The sequence below is a fragment of the Centruroides sculpturatus genome, unplaced genomic scaffold (assembly GCF_000671375.1).
Source record: "Centruroides sculpturatus isolate CEXI.00-Female unplaced genomic scaffold, Cexi_2.0 scaffold392, whole genome shotgun sequence".
In the NCBI taxonomy this organism is placed as follows: domain Eukaryota; kingdom Metazoa; phylum Arthropoda; class Arachnida; order Scorpiones; family Buthidae; genus Centruroides; species Centruroides sculpturatus.
Genome location: NW_019384894.1, coordinates 145,489 through 166,363, shown reverse-complemented (window position 1 = coordinate 166,363; position 20,875 = coordinate 145,489). Strand labels below are relative to the sequence as shown.

The 20,875-nt window shown below is 33.4% G+C and overlaps 1 protein-coding gene across 2 annotated transcripts in view; it reads left to right on the top strand.

Annotated features, from left to right (window-relative positions):
• The window catches only part of LOC111631343 (vacuolar protein sorting-associated protein 13B-like), a 132,076-nt gene that overhangs the window by 60,290 nt on the left and 50,911 nt on the right, over positions 1–20,875 (top strand). For both annotated transcript variants that reach the window (XM_023375568.1, XM_023375569.1), the window contains exons 22-29: positions 509–844; positions 926–1,179; positions 18,585–18,702; positions 18,806–18,981; positions 19,051–19,232; positions 19,318–19,481; positions 19,562–19,689; positions 19,869–19,982. In XM_023375568.1, the coding sequence (XP_023231336.1) occupies positions 509–844; positions 926–1,179; positions 18,585–18,702; positions 18,806–18,981; positions 19,051–19,232; positions 19,318–19,481; positions 19,562–19,689; positions 19,869–19,982 (1,472 nt within the window). The remainder of the gene's footprint in view (positions 1–508; positions 845–925; positions 1,180–18,584; positions 18,703–18,805; positions 18,982–19,050; positions 19,233–19,317; positions 19,482–19,561; positions 19,690–19,868; positions 19,983–20,875) is intronic.

The window sequence follows — 20,875 nt, the reverse complement described above, 5'->3', positions numbered from 1 at the left end:
TTTCACAGAACAATTTTGTTGTGGATCGTGTGGAATATGGATACTTTCCTCTTCCAACCACTCCACACAAAGGGTGGGTGGACTTCCATCACCACAAAATGCTTTTAGCCTTGACTCTGAAAAAGAATTATCTGACCCATGATCAAAACAGTTGTAGGCTTTTTGCTTGATATGTTTGTGGCTCTGGTTGGCCATAGTATCAATAATAGTTCGAGTAAGCCATTGTAGTTCTGACATCATGTATTTGTCACAGCAATAAAATTAATATAATTACTATAATGCATACATATCAAACCAATACAATTTAATTATGGTTTAGGCATGGAGTATGCACAGTTCATGCAAGTTAACATCAGTTAATTCAATAGATTTATATTAAAACTTAAGAGAGACATTTCAATAGCTTACATTTTATAGTTTATAAAATATAGAAGGGATAAGTTTGTAGCTAAGTTTAAGAATTATAAATTAATTGATTTAATTTTATTTTATTTTTTAAAATATTTAGCTATGATACATATGTGTTTTGAAAGACCCATAAAATGCAATGTAAGTCCATCAAAATATCATCAAGTTTCTTCGTTTATTAATTCAATAAAGAAATACGTCTTTAAGAAACAAAATTTAGAAGTTAAAATGGAAAAGGAAGAAAATACGGAAAATAATGATGAAACAGATACAGGGGCAAATATTAAAAAATTTCGAGAATTTATCAGTCACCTTAAATCCTTTGAAATTTCTACTGTACAAACTGTTTTTGTTATTGATTTGGGACAAAAATCTCAAGATCTTCAGCTCACATTATCAATTGAAAATATACATGGAATATTAGATAAAGTTCCAAGTATGTGAATTTGATTTTATTTTTTTTAAATATAATTTTTGATAAAATAATTTCATAATCAAACTGTCAATACATTTGCAGAAACACAGACAGAGATCTTCAAAATAGAGTTTATAAGTCTTCTATTAAAAACTGCTTATAATGGGCATACCTGTCCTCTCATAGGCCCATTTACAACAAAACTCCAGCTAACAACAATATGGAAAATTTGGCATCTTTGTTCGCCTCTGCCACAGCTTTTGTTACATCTTCAAGGAGATGCAGTTGTTTTGACATTTGGACCTAAACAATTAGAGAGCCTTCTAGCTTTACAGAATGTCTTGCAACAATTCATTGTAAGTATTCGACAATACATTGTAAGTATTCGGATTAAAATATTAAACAACAAGTTAAGATAGAAATATACTACACAAACAGAAAAAAAGCACTTCATGACAAAAAAGCAGATTATTTACAACTGAAAGAGAACCAAAAACAGAGTTTAATACTGTTCAACTTCTCAGTTTCTGCACACAACACAAGTCAGTCAGAGAGATCCTTCGTGAACATCATTGAAATGTTACTACGAACATTATTCAAACAATGTGGTGGAAAATGGGACAGTGTTTCTGGATTGTGCCCGATGGCTGCATATATTTTTTTCAGGCATCTGATGTATCACTTTTCTGTTTCCTTTTCCTGAGCAGCAACATATTAGATTATCAAATAAAATATATAATGTTATCTAGAAACATAAAACTACACTGGTGTAGTGCATGTGACTATAAAAGAACATATATATATATATATATGTTCTTTTATAATTTGCTTTTGTTTTTTTTCCTCTGTTATTATGTATTGCATTTTTATTATTGTACAGTGTGTCGTGTGATCTCTTCCTTTTTCTATCCTGGTTCACCTTTTCTGGGGTGCAATGTTTGGAGCCATCTTATTGGTCCAGTGCACTGTCACATGCAAGTGACCTGTTTCTGGAGAGCAGAAACTATAAAAGGAGGAACTTTTGGAAAAAGTAGGACTTTTTTTGTGGTCTTCTCCCCTTCTGGATAGCGCAAGAAATAGAACAAGTGAGGAACGAGTTAAGATGATGTTTGTGAACACCATGGAGAGAAAGGGAACATTTTCACGAAATAAGACAATCGGTTTTGATCGGATTGGGCAAGTGAGGTATCAGAAAGAAGCAAACCTCGAACGAATGGATTTTAACCAAAGTCTTCATCAAGACAATTAGTTTGGAGCCATTGAGTTTTTTTTCTGTTTTCTTACTGGTGCTCATTGTCATGTTAGATAACAATGGGTTATTGTAGTCTCTCGAGAATAACCATGTGGAATAACTTTGAAGAGAAGAAAGAATGTATGTATAAACTTAATGTATAGGTTTGTAAGTCTTGTAGTTTGTAAGATGCAAATTAATTGTGTTGCGAATTGAATTGTGTCAATTGTATCAAGAGGCCTGCGTGACAAATGTGTAGTGTAATCCTACCTGGTGTGATAAAGGAATAAATATCCTTTGTTTTTGGTTACGTGCACGTAGTGTTGGTCAATTATTGAGTCCGTATCACCTTACTATCTTCAGACACTCCAGCAGAATTTGATCTACTGGCGACATTTACACTGGTGTGCAAAACTTAAGCTACAATTATTTTTTTGCCATACTCCACAAGAAATCGCCTGGGAGACATGAAATTCAGAATACAGAGACAGTATTTTGTACTTAAAGGATGAAGAAAATATACTAGTGCAAAAATGAATAGAATGCATACAGTATGGAATCAAACAAAACAGGCTTCATTGAAAGAGTAGCATTGGTACAAATGATTGTCTGCCCAAGAGCCCAAGAGGGAGAACAACAAACAGATGTCCCTTAGTAAGGGATATGACTTTCCTTAACTGCAATGGTTGCTTGGCACTTATCAAACAATCAGATTATCAAACAGTTGTTGAGGTAAGAGTGCCCATTCCTCAATGAGCATCTGTTTCAGTTGTTGGGTGTACTCCAGCAGATATAATCATGCCGAAAGGTGACTCCCCAAAGCATCCCACACATGTTTAAATCAGGGGTATATGCTGGTAAATCCATTCTAGTGATATATTCACTTTCTAGAAGCTCCTGAGTAGCATGAGTTTGATGTGTCATGGAATTATCATCCATAAAAATGAAGTCTGCATCAATGGCACCTCAGAACAGATTCATGTGGGGAAGGATTGTTGACAATAGTGATCTTCGGTAACAGTAATTCCGTCAAAAATTTGGAGCATAGTCTGCCTGTTTATCATAATCCCCCTCCAAATGAGCACATCAGGACCATCATAATGGTCTCTTTTTTCATGATGTTAGTGGATAAAACCATGTTCCTACTTCTCTCCATATCTACTGGCATTGAGAATCACTTATGATACTGAAACGACTCTCTCCTGTAAGGAAGATGTGACTCCACTGATGAGATGTCTACAAGTATTAGCAGGATGTACTCCATTATACCTGAAGGTTAAAATGCTAACATGGACATGGACATTCAACAATATACAGATTACAAAAGAAGGCCTCAACAATCTTACGAAGTATGCGGATATCGGTTGCCTCCCTAATCTGGATTATAATTTTTTACAGACCTTTGTCAATAATGGAATAATCAAAGAGAAATCTAAATACGTTCACCCAACAAATAACTACAAGGCTGACATCACTGATATTAATGCAGAACCATACCCTACTAACTTTATCTTTACGGATGGTTCCAAAAACAACAGAAATGTAGGAGCATCTTTTATTCATTTTAAACATGGCAATGCAAACTTCAAACATGAAGCCGGCTTTAAACTAGCCAGCTATTGCTCTGTTCCTGATGCCGAATTGTACGCTATATTTCAAGCTATCTCTTACATTTACACATTGAAAGACTACAAAGGACATCTACGTATATGTACGGATAGCCAAACCTCACTTCGTCGTATCAACAGTGACTATTTTGATTGCGATATGATAAATAACATCCGGAATAAGTTGAAGAATATACACAACTATAAAATCAGCTTCGCTTGGGTTAAAGGCCACAGCGGGGTGCAGGGAAATGAAGAAGCAGATAGACTAGCGAAAAAGCATGCTAATGAGAATGGTGAGATCATCTATACTGCTCTTACCAAGAAAAACATCAAGGATCTGATTCAACAAACTGCCCTTCAGCTGTGGCAAGTGGATTGGGAAAATGGTGATACAGGAAGAATCACCTTTAAATTTTTCTCATGTATTCAACAGCGCCTTGCCATGAAACATTTGAATATTGGTTACATCATGACACAGACATTCACCGGACATGGGAATCTGAAGCACTACCTTCATCGATTCGGTCTTTCCGACGAAGAAACATGCAGTTGTGATGGTGCATCGGTCCAAGATGTTGATCACTTGATCTTCTACTGCAGCAACTATAACAGAGAAAGAAACTCTTTAATTCAACAAATATTGCAATTGGCCATGCGAACTACACCATCTTGTAACTGAAAAAAAACTCTTTCATGAACTTCAAACTTTTATTAAGAAGACTAAAGCGCTTGAGACGAACTTTAAAAGAACACATTAGTGTTCTTGTCTCTACACCCTATATCGATCTACATGGTTCAGTTGCCCCTACATTTGTTTCTAATTATTTTGTACTAGACGGCGAAAAGCCGTATTTGTTATAACCTTTTCGATATGTAGTTTAAGTTAATTTATTGTAATACTTTACTTTCGGTGATAACTGTAAGATTCAGATTTCATCAATTTATAATTTATGTTTTTTGATGGCGAGGAGCCATATTTGATTAATACATTAATTAATGTTGTCTAATTACTATTGTATTTTCAATTAGTAAATTTGATCATTCTATGTGTAATCATTTTTCCTTAAAATATTTTGTTAAAAGTTTATTTATCGTCTGTATTCTGACAGGCAAGAACTGTATTTGTTCAAAATATTGATTTGATTTATGTTTTTCTGTATTTTTGGTTAAAATTGTTTTCAAACTATGTGTAATCAAACTCTCTTCAATTGTACATACTGTAAATATTGCAATTATTGTCTGTATCTGATGGCCAGGAGCCGTATCTGTATGTTTCATTTGATTCTTAATAAAACAGGCTGGGCATTCATGAAACTTTCCCTTTTCATCCCTTTCCTATCTCGCTTTACTCTTTCCCCTTCGCCTCTTCCCTTAACTACCTTTCCTCTACTCTTCTTCACACTCGGGCAATACCAATGAGTAGTCCCGAGTCTTCATCCCCTTTATGAAAATGAAAAAATGATGAGATGTCTAGTCTTTGCGGTCCTTACACCAGTCTAAAGGTGCTGCTGATCGGCAGCTGTCAATGGGATGCCACATTCAGGAGGCAGACAAATAGGCCACATTTATGAAGGTGCCTGGCCACATTAAACAGTGACACTTTTTGTCCCATTGCTGAATGCAGCTGCTGAGCAATGTTTCCTGATGATTGATATCTATATTTTTAGCCTGCAGGATGATATATCAGTCATCCATTGGCATTGTTTTTCTTGAAAACCACCACCAACCTTTCTTACAGTTGTACTGTACCTATGGTTTGGAAGACTTTCTAAGCTCATGAAATGATACTTTTGTTGATTTCAAACTCTTGGGCTACACACATCACACTATGCCCCCTTAAGATTACCGGTCATTCTACCACATGTAAAGTCATCCAGATGATTTCTTCTAGTCATATTGCATGTACAAACTCACTTGAACTTGCAGCAAATGTCTTTAATTGCACGTCCTTATTTTTATCGTAGTCTTGCACTGTGTGCACTGACTGCACATGTTTTTCGTGCCTCGTCACCTGTGATGTCTTCTTCCTGATATTTGCATATGAATCACCTTTCTACTGAACTGGGTGTTCATTATACTGATCAGAAAAAGCCCTTTTCCACAATTTCATGGCTGTCTGTTTAAAAATTACATTGTTGCTTAAGTTTTACATGCCAGTGTATAAAACAAATGTGACTAATAGCATAGATATAGCAATGATTCTTATAATTGTTGAGTTTTATCATATAATTCAAGATGTTTTCTTACATCATCTATAAATATTTCTAATTTGGTTGTGTTAGATCGTGTCCTGTTTTCTGTCATATTCTTTGAATAATAAAATGGTTCCTGGTGATATTTTGATAACATTCACAAATTATTGCTCTGATTGGCTTGTGTCATGTGCAGAAATAGAGAAGATGGATATTGTTGAACTCTGTTTTTGGTTCTCTTTTGGCTGTAAACAATTTGCTTTTTCTGCATTTTTTTACTTGGAAACATCTAGTGTGACTTTACCTTTAGCCTTTGTATTATTTTCTAAACATTTAGTTTTAAAAATTCAAATTTTTATTTTGTTTACATCAAAAGAATTTTAATATTTAATGAATGATTAAAATAAGTAAAAGATTTAACGATTTAATAGCAAGATTGCAGATGAAGTTTTCATCTCTCAAACGTAACAATCAAATGTCAAGCACTGCTATCTTGTAAGTGGCACTTGACATTCAATGTTCATGTTTTAGAGATGAAAACTTCAGCCACAATCTCGCTAATATCTTTTATTAATGTATATGGAGAAAATATATAACTTGACATTGAATGGGTTATGTGTTCACATTTTATCAACATTCTGGTTACATGGAATTTTCTGGGTTTTCTTCACGTGTAAACACCAATGTAGGGGCCAGTTTCCCATGGAAAGTTTTCCTGGGTGTTATCTCTTGTTGACAGATTGCCTTCAAGTTGCTGTATCCTGTCAAATCAAATCTTACTAGCAGATATTCTTGACATAAAGTAATAAGGTCAAACATTAAAATTAAAACCTTATTGAAAATCTGGTTATTTTAATCAACTGAACTGAATAGTATTATTTAGGCAGAGTTTCTATATCCAAACGAATATCCTATTCTCTTTGAAATTGTCATTAAGAACATGATTAATGAGTTGTGTGTGACACTCTGTGTACCAAATTTCTTGAAATTTGGTACACAGTTAGAGTGTGTCATGAGAACGTACACTAAGAAGGGATTTTTCGAAATTCCTCCCGCAGGAGAGAGGGACAGGATTAAGGCTTCCCATGAAGAACTCGGCTTCTATTATACTATTGTGAGAACCCGAACAGGGGTCGACTGAGAGGTCTGAATGAAGGGTATCGATCGGAAATTTAAAGTGGTCCTTTTTTCAGACGCGAATGGAAAGGATAAGGTGTCTCGATTGAACAATGCAATTGTTTTTTTTTTGTAAATTCCTTAAACAATGGAAACTGATAAATTTGAGGAAAACTCGATGAGAGAGAGGAATCATATTCACTCGCAACATTGACCTCTCTCGCGCCCTCCATTAGGTTTCGAATGTTCACCAGGTGACAAGGAGAGACCAATGGAGAGGCGACTGAAGTTAAGAAATCTATAAAACCGTGCAATTCAAGTTACAAAGGTTCTTGGTTCTTGGTTTATAGTCTTATCTTCCTGGACATGTGTGTCCCTGCTGAATCTTGAAAAGAATGTTTCAGATCTAGTGGGAGCAACCTCATCTGTAGTGTCATCGGATGACCTCCAGGCTCATCGGTTCGTTCGAGAAAAACCACCTGAAGCAGTGCCATTTTCCCCGGGACCGACGATTATTTCACCGTCTTCGCCAAACTGTAGGAAACAGAAACACGAACACAAACTTTTTGAACTCTACTTGAACTTTATCCTCAAGCTTCATGGTGTGATAATCTGTCAATTAAGAAAATATTGTAAGAAATTTTAATGTTATTAAACGGTTTTATATGGTAAACCTGTCTTGGTGAGTCATTCTGCGCCCACATGACAGTATTGACTGCTCGGCTGTCGAAATCTCCTCAGCCCAATCGGCTAACCTCACACTATTTTAGATGCGGTTTTTTGCATTTTTGATTACATTTTAATAGGGTATGTTACGAGAATATACACTAAGAGGGAATTTTTCAATATTCCCCCCATGGGAAGAGGATGCTAATCCTGATGCTTAGCACAATAGTGTTAACAATGGAAGTGTTAACAATGAAAGTGTTAACAATGGAAGTGGTTAAGTAACAATTGAAGTGTTACTTAACCACTTCTCTTTACTTGAAATTGTCATTAAGAACATGATTAATGAGTTGTGTGTGGCACCTTCATTAATTATTATGCAATGCTTACTTAAATTAATTAAATAATAATCAATATACAGGGTGGGCCAACAAAAACAAAACAGCAGAGTTATCGTGTTCATCCAAGCAAATTGCTTGGACAGGTCGATTTTATTCTCATTCTTCTGCAATAAAGATTTTGCGATTCTGAATACTACAGACAACAAAAAATTTTAAAAACTCATTCATTTTTTTATTAACTAAACAAGCATTTATTTTGGAAAAAAGTAACACAAACTATTAACAAACATAAAAAAAACCTTTTAAGCTGGATCGCATATGCAAGGAAAAAATAGATCATAAAATTAAGGCTGATAATGTGTTATCTGTTTCCAGATGTTCTTTTTTGTAGTGTTCACATTAAGCTTGACCACTTAATGATTCAATCAGAATTTAAGATTATTATTTGTTTATTATGAATTTTGTACAACATAATCATTATGGTTTACACGATTGTTGAAAGGGTAGAAATAGTAACTCTTCATTTCAGAAATCGCAAGAATGCTTATCTTACTCCAAATTTATTTAATCAACACTCTCCAAACAAATATTGTAATGCAGAATACATTTTGGAGTTGGTTCAAAAGTTTCAGTTAATGGGTTCTGTGGCTAACAAAAGACGTAACCCCGGACATGAACGTCCAGTAAGAAATGAATCGACAGAGATGTGGTGCTCAATTTGAACATTTATTGACTACTTGATAACTTTTTCTTATGTTTGTTACTTTATTTGAATAATATATATATATATATAATATTATATATAATATATAGTTTTATATATATAACAAAACAACAAAAAAACTTTTACAATGACGACAATTAAATATCGTTTGAGATTTAACTACCTCTTGATTACAAAGTAAAGGGGCTGAGAGAGAGTTTACATGCTTGATATCATACCTCTTGATTATTCCCATGGAGGATCAAATGTCCTTTCCACCCAGGAAAACTTTCCATGGGATGCTGACCCCTACATTGGTGTTTACATGTGAAGAAAACCCAGAAAATTCCATGTGGCCAGACTGTTGATAAAATGTGAACACATGACCCATTCAATGCCAAGTTATATATTTTCTCCATATACATTAATAAAAGATATTAGCGAGATTGTGGCTGAAGTTTTCATCTCTAAAACATGAACATCGAATGTCATGTGCCACTTAATCAGACAATTTCACGAAAGAGAAGTACATCTAACATTGCTATGAGAAATTTATCAATGAAACAGAAATAATCAGACAGAAGAGCAACTTGAAAATTATAGGGAAACACATCGAATCAGAGAAAGATTATGTAGAGAAACAGTCTTTTATATAAAAAAAAACTATATTACATATAAATGTACAAACAAATAAAAACCCAGCGAAGCGGGTACTTGCAGCTAGTGTATTATATTATCATAAAATATCCGAATAAAAGACACCATTAACAGATAAAAAGGCAAAAATTTATTGGATAACGAAAACAACAAAAAAACGTTTACAATGATGACAATTGAATATCGTTCGAGATTTAACTACCTCTTGATTACAAAGTAAAGGGGCTGAGAGAGAGTTTACACGCTTGATATCATACCTCTTGATTATTCCCATGGAGGATCAAATGTCTTTTCCTTTTTATCGAGGCACAAATTTATAAGTTCATGATTGAAATGTCCGAATTGCATTTAACAAAGCAAAGTTCAATGTTACGGATCCTTAGTAAAGTCTGGCTTCTCTCTAGTCAGCAGGTTGGTGAGAGACTTCCCGGGGGGGAGGAATTGGTCTTATATAGGTTTGGACTGGGAAAGTTAGTCAGATGATGGACTGTTGTCAGAAGTAAAGGTTATTTTAGCAGGTGTAGGGTTAAAAGGTGTTCCCCAGACCATAATAAAGTGAAGAAATCAGAGGCAATTGTAAACTTATGTCGTATAATATTATAAATTTCTATAGCTGTTGATGAGATATTTGATCTTCCTTTCCGGCAATGTTATTTTTAATGGTTGGGTGATGAATTTAGTCATGAAGATATGTCTATGAGAGAAAAGTTTATGAGGGAAGGGAAAAATTTTTTTTACACTCGATTTGGATCTCACACTTCTGCCACAATTAAAATATTGCCACTATTTGTTATACTCTTGAACACTGCTGTTTGTCAGTCTTATGCAAAGTTTGCTGATGCATACAATGTTTTCATAAATTTTATTTTTTCATCCAATACTCTAATTTATATTGAATGTGTGAGATCCGGAATTTTAGTAACGAAATCCCGCTGTTTTATAACAAAAAAATTAATTAATTTACTTTCGTTTATGTAACGAATTAGAAAAAAACGATCTTAGCTGGGAATGTGTAAACCTTCCTGTCATAACTATCAACATCTATTGTTCTCTGCAAAACTTGCAGCTCATCTTGCAGAAAAGTTTATAGTTAACATCCAACTTTCATCACTTGTTTTAGGTCCCTGGAACACCTATAACCTTTAACTCATGAACATCTGATCACGTGGTGGAAATTCCCCACAAAAAGCTATAAAAGACAGTTCTTACCCCCTCTCGGGGGGAGTCTTTTAATGAACGCCAGACCAACAACATCGCGCCGATTCTCCGAACCCGCCGAATTCCAATCTACGATCGTCGATAACACATCATCGCCAAAGTCGCGAACTTTTTAAATTTGTGCTCTTTTGGATAAAAGACACCTTTCTTTGAACATTTAAGTGCCTCCACGGATTTAATCGACAAAGGAACTCTATAAAGAGGTATGAAAAGCGGGAAACTCTCTCTCTCTCTCGAGATATTAAGCGGTTTAAAAATGCAATTTGTATAGTCTATTGTCCATTTTAATTTTCTATTAAATTCTTATTTTATATTGGTTATAAATATGGTAGACTCCTTTACTTGATCATGTCCTTCACCTTATCACTGACCCCAAAAAACTCTCCCTCCACTTGCCTGACATTTGAGTCCCAACCAAAGGGACCGTTATCGTAAAACAAGCTATCCTGACAGTGAGCAGTTTTAACGACCTGTTATCCGTACATTCAATGGTTTCCGACCACCCCAGTGGTTCACAAATGGATACTGCAGTGAACCAAGAACTTTTTTGAAAAGTTACATGCATTAATTAACAGAAGACAATTGTTTTTATTTTTCTCAAGAAAAGTACTCTAAAATACTTTCTGAAGTGATTTCTGCTAAAACTAAGTGCAGCACACCTTTGGATTACAGATGATTAAAACGTTTTGACATTTTAAAAATTAATGATGAGAAATATTAATTGTACCATTAAAACCAGGAGAAATGAATATACAGTATTATGTTACCAATGATGAATTGTTCAGTATACTATCTGAAACTCACAGCATGTTCTGCTGTGAGTTTCAGATAGACAGAACAGGCCATGAAGGAAGAACACATATGCTTAAAGAATTGCAACTTAAATACAAAAATATTACAATAAATAAATGCTTACTGGAATTAATTAAATAAAATAAACAAACACCTTTCTCTATTCCAGCACAATGTTTAATGCGTTAAAAACATTTTTGACCGTTTTAAGCGATCTTCTTCAGTTCAAATTCGAACCATATAACGAACAAAGTATTCGAAAAAATACAAAAATTCAAAGCGCTTATTCACAACTTAACTCTAAAGTGCATGCCTGTACTCATAAAATGTATAGATTAAACCAAAATAATTAAAAATAAACCAAAAAAATTATATATCAAGTAATATAAAAACAATTAATAACGCCGCCTATGTGGTTGCAATAGTTAATCTATGTTATCATAAAAGGACTTCCAGGCTGTTGATAAACCTTCAGCATCCCTGTGATTGATGCACTGCGCGGTCATATGCGCCTTGTGTATCTCAACTTTTTCCAGGTGTTTCACCGCTTGCGTTGATCTTGTAGGTCTAATAATCGCTGCCTGATCCCAGTATACTGCAATTCCTCGCTGCTTCGCAAATGCTGTGAGGACTGTGCTATCAACACTTCTATTCACGAGTATTTGTGCTCATCAATCCTTTTCTTCAGGTTCCGCATTGTTGCTCCTATATATATATTAGGTCAGAGTTAAATCTATGGTCTTTCATAGGTATCGAGTAGACTCCTGTCATGCTATTACGCTCATATCTTCTCTTATCGTTTCTTAGAAGCTTATACACTGTAGGATTACGCCTATAAATTATTTTTATATTCCTATTTCTGGCAACTTTCTTAATAATTTTATTTAGAGATGGATGGTAATTAACTACAATTCTTTCCCTTTGTTCAGTTGTTCTTTGTTGCCGGTTCTGTTTCTGCATCTTTGTTATAAGTGCATTGATTGTCTTTCTTCCGTATCCTTGTTGCTCAGCTATGCTCCGTATATATTCCAATTCTTCATAAGTATCATATATGCTGGTACAATGTGTGTAAGACCTTACAATCCATGATTGAAATGCTGCCAATTTGATGTGTTCAGAATCTGAGGAATTCTTAGGTATGATAATTGGTTGATAAACTGGCTTACAGTATATAGCGAATCACTTAAATATGGAGAGAGGGGTCATTCGAGCACCAAGGGCACCGAGAATCTTTGCGTTTGGGAAAACACAAACCAGGATTGCAGTTACACCCAGTAGTAGAAAAGTGCACCTACTTTTGGTATAGAAAAACAACTAGTAAAATTTATACGGGAAAAAATCAAGGAGTCACCCTATTCAATAAAAAAAACAGTACAATTGGTGCAGAAACTAGAAAACATTACACTTAAAGATGAGGAGTTTACAAGGCCTTATACCTTATGTCTTAGATTACAAGGCCTTATACCCATCGATTAAATTACCACCTTGCTTTTGTGCCTTGAGAGATTTTTTATTTGCTAACATCAAAGATGCTATGAAATACCATAAGCACATTTTGGAGTTAACTGATTTGATTTGCCATACATCGTTCTTCAAATTTGAACGAAAAACATACCTGCAAGGACGGGGGTACCAATCGGTAGCCCAATGTCAGCAGTACTTTGTGAATTAGTACTAAGAAAGCTAGAAAGTAATATCTTACCCACTTACCAGAAAGATATAATAATATATGTGAGGTATGTGGATGATATCTTCGTTTTGTGGAAAAACAATCAAACATTCTAAACCCGATATATAACATAACTAAACACCAACCGTATGCCGAAAATCTATCGGGCTAGTTTTAGGCTAATTACTAAATGAATTACGTAACCAATTTGGCTCTAGAGGTAGGCGTTATGCACCATCTCTTATTAATATTAATAATTATAAATAAATTAATTAAATTTAAATAATTTAGAACCGCTGGGAGAAAAAATCGGCCCGGAGCGGGACTCAAACCCACAACTCGTGCTTACCGTGCAGATGCGTTGCCAGTTACGCTATCCAGACCTCCAGTCCAATCTCCTCTTCCAGCGTATGTAAGCTAACTACATAACCATTGACGGTTATTACACAGAAAAACAATCGTAATGTACACCGTTTTATAAGCTTAATCAACAGTAACTCTTATGGGCTAACATTAGAACTAGACCAGGAGAGTAAGAATAGTATTAATTTCTTAGATTTAACAATAACATACAAAGAGGGTGAGATCAGAACGAATATATACCGTAAGCCAGTTTATCAACCAATTATCATACCTAAGAATTCCTCAGATTCTGAACACATCAAATTGGCAGCATTTCGATCATGGATTATAAGGTCTTACACACATTGTACCAGCATATATGATACTTATGAAGAATTGGAATATATACGGAGCAAAGCTGAGCAACGAGGATACGGAAGAAAGACAATCGATGCACTTATAACAAAGATGCAGAAACAGAACCGGCAACAAAGAACAACTGAACAAAGGGAAAGAACTGTAGTTAATTACCATCCATCTCTAAATAAAATTATTAAGAAAGTTGCCAGAAATAGGAATATAAAAATAATTTATAGGCGTAATCCTACAGTGTATAAGCTTCTAAGAAACGATAAGAGAAGATATGAGCGTAATAGCATGACAGGAGTCTACTCGATACCTATGAAAGACCATAGATTTAACTCTGACCTAATATATATATAGGAGCAACAATGCGGAACCTGAAGAAAAGGATTGATGAGCACAAATACTCGTGAATAGAAGTGTTGATAGCACAGTCCTCACAGCATTTGCGAAGCAGCGAGGAATTGCAGTATACTGGGATCAGGCAGCGATTATTAGACCTACAAGATCAACGCAAGCGGTGAAACACCTGGAAAAAGTTGAGATACACAAGGCGCATATGACCGCGCAGTGCATCAATCACAGGGATGCTGAAGGTTTATCAACAGCCTGGAAGTCCTTTTATGATAACATAGATTAACTATTGCAACCACATAGGCGGCGTTATTAATTGTTTTTATATTACTTGATATATAATTTTTTTGGTTTATTTTTAATTATTTTGGTTTAATCTATACATTTTATGAGTACAGGCATGCACTTTAGAGTTAAGTTGTGAATAAGCGCTTTGAATTTTTGTATTTTTTCGAATACTTTGTTCGTTATATGGTTCGAATATGAACTGAAGAAGATCGCTTAAAACGGTCAAAAACGTTTTTAACGCATTAAACATTGTGCTGGAATAGAGAAAGGTGTTTGTTTATTTTAAAAAATATTACATATGAAGTTGTAGTATTGTATTTAAATTTATGTAAATAATGTCAAATGAAACATAGTGCACCTAAAATAGGTATTGTTGTGAAATCAATGGTCAGTTCAGAGTTAAACTCAAGATGTCAAGTCGATCTGATAGACCTGCAGTCACACAAGGATGGTTAATATAAGTTCATAATGGTATATCAAGATCATTTAACGAAATTTGTCTTTGAAAACTAAGACAGCTGAAGAAGTAGCATATTACCTTCTTCAAATATTTTTAACATTTGGTGCCCCAGCTATATTTTATTCAGATAACGCTAGAGAATTCTGTCATATCTGAACTGTGTGCTATGTGGAAAGATGTTAAGATAGTTTATGGAAAGCCTCGTCATAGTGAAACACAAGGCTCAGTTGAAAGGGCCAATCGGGATATACAGAATATGTTAACTGTATGGATGAACAATAACGACACAAATAAATGGTCAGATGGTTTGCCCTTTGTACAATTTACCAAGAACACTACATATCACAAAGCAATATGCCAAAGTCCTTATGAAGCCATGTTTGTCATTAAACCAAAAAGAGGCATAGCATCGTCATCTTTGCCTGACAAACAAATTGCAAATATTGAAACCGAAGAACAGCTCAAAGAAATTGTTAATACTTTTGAAGAAAATTTGAGCAGTGGCCATAATGAATACCATATTCCAAAGGAAAATATTGAAGAGGAGCTGTAATCCATTACGTCTTCATATCAAGCCCTGACTGAACAACACAAAGTTTCTATAAAAAGAGCGGCCATGAAAGAGAATCTTCTACTGCAAGCAACGAAAATGTTACGAACCTCAAAAAGAAAATTTCCTTCTGCTCAAATTGATGATACCAAACGAATACAAGTCCCTGATGTCGACCGTGGCTGTACAGATGCCCGAAATATGTTGGCAGTTGTTGGAATAGAAGAAGACTCCGACTTTTATAAATTAGCAAACAAAAATGGTACCCTCAAGCAGCTTTATACCCATAATCAGCTCATAATTCATAAAGAAAAGTTACTTTCCATATATGAGATTTCTTCTCGAGAAATATCACTGAGAGAAGCAGCTGCAGCTAATTCGAAAGGTGGAGAGCAAAGCTATACACGCTGTCATTGCAAAAAGAAGTGTTCCACAAATAAATGCAGTTGTAAAATCAAGGGACTATTGTGCAATTTAAAATGCCATAACAGTAAGTTGTTGCAATAAATAAGATTGTATAACGTTAATCACATAATTAATAATGTGTAAGTTTATTATTGTATTATTTTCTTTAATGATTTAGAATGTACTGTTTGTTTTAGGTTCAACAGTTTATTTACATGTGCTGTTACTTAAGCTTTCTCCTATTTTGACATATTAAAAACTTGCATTTTTGTCTTAATGTAATAAAAATATTTTTCTTCAACATTCATCATCAGTGCATGCTGAATGTGGACATTTGCCAGTGTAAGTGAGAAATAATGATATTTAGCAAATATTTCACACATACACAAAACGACTTTGTGAATGCTGACATTCACCGGAGAATGTTGATATTCGCCAGATATCATTCATTCACAGTAACATCTACATATTTAGGTTTGAAAGCACATTAAAAAGTGCATTTTAAATCTGAAGCAATATGATCTATTGAAGCAGAGAATTTTTTAATGCAATTATATAAAGTATGTTATGAAAGTTAAGCAGTGTGTCCTTTTGTTTGGTTATATTTACTAATATCTTGCATTAACAAAATATTCCAACATTAAATTTTTATTTCAGGACAATACAGTAGTAAGAGTGTTAGGCTTGTTAGAAAATATTAAATTAAATTTATACTATATTTCTGCATATATAAGAGCATGCTCTTATAAGCAAAGCAGAGTGTATGTTTCAAAAATGCAAAAACAAGCAATTATCATATATAAGAGCATGTGCTTTCTTGTGTGGAAATACAGTATGGTTATTATCAAACAACCTTCCAAATTGTTTATCTGGTAGATCTGTGTATCAGATATACTTGAATTATTATCTTTAATGAATTAATGATTTAATTAATATTTTAGTTATTAAAATAATTCAGATTAAATATTTTTATCAAATATTATACTTGGCTATTTTACTGACTGTGGATTATTAATTAATATATTTAGGTAGGTGATATTTTTCTTTAAAAATCATTTATTTAAATATATTGGTGGCCAAAAGTATTGCTGAAAACCATTATTAAAATGCATTTTCATAAAATCCTAAAGTTATGTTTGCATTTTTGTAACAACATTGCCAATGATGTTTTATAAATAAACATCTCCAAACCCGATATCCAATATAATAAGACACCAACCGAATGCCGTAAATTAATCGGGCTATTTTTAATGCTAAATTCTAAATAAATTACGTAATTAATTTGGCACTAATTAAAAATAGCCCGATTAATTTACGGCATTCGGTTGGTGTCTTATTACAATGATGTTTTGCTAGATCATTACAAACCATATCATTTTTTGTAAACGAAATATAATCGTTTTGACTTGTGAGAGCCAAGTTTGGTGAAAAAAATTTTTGTTTAGTTTAGTTTTTCATTAAAGTTGTTTTGCTAAAATTGTCAAAGAAAATTAAACTATTTTTACGTGGACTTATTTCCTTGTTGAAGATGATACATTGAATGTGTCACCTGGAATCAATGAGTGAAAATGTGGCTATTGGCCTTGATGTACTAAACCCCCTAAGAAAGTCATGCGAAAAACCCAGGAGAAGCCCCCAAATAAAAGGGAGGGGTGACAACATGCTGAGGCAGTCATCATCAACCCTTTTTCTTAAGTGTGTGTGTGTTCGCCGATTTCAGTCGTTGCCATTCGCTGCCCTCGCAAGAGAAAAAGACTTTCCTTCTTCCAGAGTCACTGAGCCTTCATCAAACCAATCATCGATTCACTGAATCTAGGATTATCACTTCCTAGGACCAACAAGTGATTAAGGTATTTACCATCTCGCAAACTTACTGTGAGCTCTCTCTCTCTTGATCAGGATCGTGTTGGGTATATTTCTATATATATCCTTCCTTTTAGCAATTGTGCTAAGCATCTAACTTACTTTTGGCCTTTGGGCTAAGCATCTGGATTAGTATTGTAGGAACTTGTAATCAGTATCTTGTAGAATTTGTAAATACTATCTATCGATAAATGGGTATTTTTGTTAAATGATAACTTGTGGTGTGTACTTTTTCTGGTCATTTCTTTCTGCCTCCGTTTGGGTCCGAAAGCCCACAAATGCAATCACTTGTGCAATGAAATAAATGGCCAATCTGGTTTCTGTGTCTGTCCGTAAAGACATAGTGGTGTCATCCTGACAAGGTGCCAAAGAGGCTCCAACCCTGCAGTCAAAGACTTATGTTGTTTTGTGCCACACATGGTGACATGTTATTTTGCATATCATTTGAATGAATCACTTTGTCTAGTGAACATGGAGTTGCCCGCAGCTGCTTAAAGTAGGTCGACATATGTATTATTCCAAGATGTGCTTCAAACTGCATTTTCCTTTTTATGGTTTGTCAAAAAACAAGAAGCTGTGGATCAGTAGTGAACAGTTTTATGATCCAAGTCAGATGTCTTGTTGCAGGATCTTTTGCATGATCTAAACTAACTTATGAAATGGTAACAAAATGTTGTTTGCAACTCTATATAGATATGGACATAGGTTAATGATTTGTGCCAAAAATGATATTTCAGATAATTGCAACAATTAATTAAGTTTATAACTATAAAATGTCCTGCATGAAGTTACTTTTTCTGTAAACAATTATTGTACTGTATCTTTTGTTGGCAAGTTTTTATGCCTTGTGTTACTTCCAGCTACCAGTATACTGTTATGATGCTATACATGCAATGATAAATATTAAATTTATTTACTAATTCATCTTTATTTCTATTTAGAATAATACTGAAAATGATTCACAAGAATCAACAAACAAAAATAAATCAACAGAACTGACTAGAATAGAGTGGAATGATGATTTGCGGAAAGGCTCATTTCAGTATATACAGGATACTGGTAATTTGTAATTTTGATTATATGTTTAATATTTCCATGTATATATATATAAACTACTAGTATTTAATGACAATTGATTTCAATAGTGATATATGTCTTTTAGAAGGAATTGGTCTTGATCCTCAGCCTCAAGAGATTGTTTTTTGTAAGGAACAATCTGGGGAACAAAGTACGATGACTTGGTGCTATCCAGAACCACGAACTTTAACATCTGTTACTGTGTATCCGGTCCCATTACATCCATCTTCAAATAATTCAGAAATTGAAGAATCAATTGAAGTATACAATGTTATGCTCATAAAAGTTTTTAAATTGAAACAAAACTAAGATTTTTATCTTCTATTTCAGAAAGTTGAATGTTCTCTTCAGTATTGGGATAAATTACAGAATTGCTTTATAAATTATTGCAATTTTCAGTTATCTGAAACATCTCAATATAATTTGGATTTACCTGTGATATGTTCTGATTCCAGTCACATCGCCATTGTTTCAGAAATATGGAGAATTGTTTTATTTAATACAGAAGAAGAGTAAATAATATATTATTAAAAATCTTATTCTGTACTTTATAGGAGATTTTTTTATTTCTAAAATAATAAAACTATCTGTTCTTAGTACTAAAATTGAAATTCTGTCGTCTGGAGCATTATCACCTCTTGTCTTGGCCGCTTGTCTTAGAGTTGATTCTTGTTTCGATCCTGCTCTTATTCCAGTTTTATCAGCTAGCATGAATTTTGATTTAATTCAGATTTCTATTTACAATCATTTCAAAAAAATAGGTAATATAATAAATTATTTCAAATAAAATATGATAATTAGGTTTTAAATTTTATTATAATTTTAATATTTAATTATTTAGCTCCATCTCTCAACTTACATCCATTTAGTTTTGATGGTCAAGCACCCTTAGATCAAGAATTTCTCTTAATATCTGTTGATGGTTTATCTTTAAATTATAAAAAATGGTATCAGCAACTTAAAGTCGATGTAAGTACAAAATTTTTCTGTTGATATTTAAAAATTAATTTATTTTTCTATAGTACCACTTTATTACCATAAAATATAATTTTATATTATTTAAAATAAAATTACTGTCATTAGATCAGTATTTAATATTATATGGTTTTTTAATATATTTTAAATGCTCTTGTTTATTTTTAAACTAGGTTTTGATGAATATTGGATGTGAAATATTGGAATATAAATGTTTAACTATGCAAACTATGTTTGAACCTTTTGATATACAAGGACATTTATATGTTAATATGGAGACTGATAAGGTATGTCAATATCTTAAACTATAGATTTACAGTGTATTTTTGAATTCTTATTCTTCTACTCAGTAACAGTGCTAGAATTTTTATTCTAGGAGAGTGAAGGTGGGCAAAACATTATCTTAGTGGGTGGTGTTACCTGCACATTTTATCGTCATACAAATTTTTAAAATTTAGTAATTCACTTTCTGTAAGACATATAAGCAGAAAAAAGTTTAATAAGAACAAGGCAAACAATCAGTTTGTATTTAAAGAAATCCCTAACAGTGGTCAATATAGACAGATAGAATAAATTAAATCAAGATGGGTGGACAAGTGGGCAATGAGATTTTATGATGGGTTAATGTCCATTCTCACCCTACCTAGTGCCATACATACTTCTACTAATAGCATTATGAGAAAGTTTGTTAATTGATATATATGTTAAGAATTAATTTTCAATAAAACTGTTAATATTTGTAATTAACTTACGTTATTTTAAATATTAAATAATAATTAAACTAATGTTTACGTAAAGTTAAAATTAATTTTTCAATTTCATGTATAAATTGAAAATTTATTTTATATATTTTTGTTAATTTTACTGTGCTTCTCTATGCAACAATGCCTTAATTAAAATTATATTCCATTTCCCAGATTATGGAAGGAGTACAAATGGTTTCTATTGGTTTTGTCAAATTCTATAAATCAATTTACCATTGATTTACTGAATTTGGTTAAAGTATGAAATTAAAAAGTCGACCAGTTTTTAAAGAATAAGTAGAAATATGACAATTGGAAAAAGATATCTTTTCAATTGTCATATTGGGCAAAGATCCAGACCAAAAGTCTGGATCTTTGACTTTATTTCTATGACAATCATTCTGTTTGGCTATATAGCCTCTCATTTCTCAGCCAAA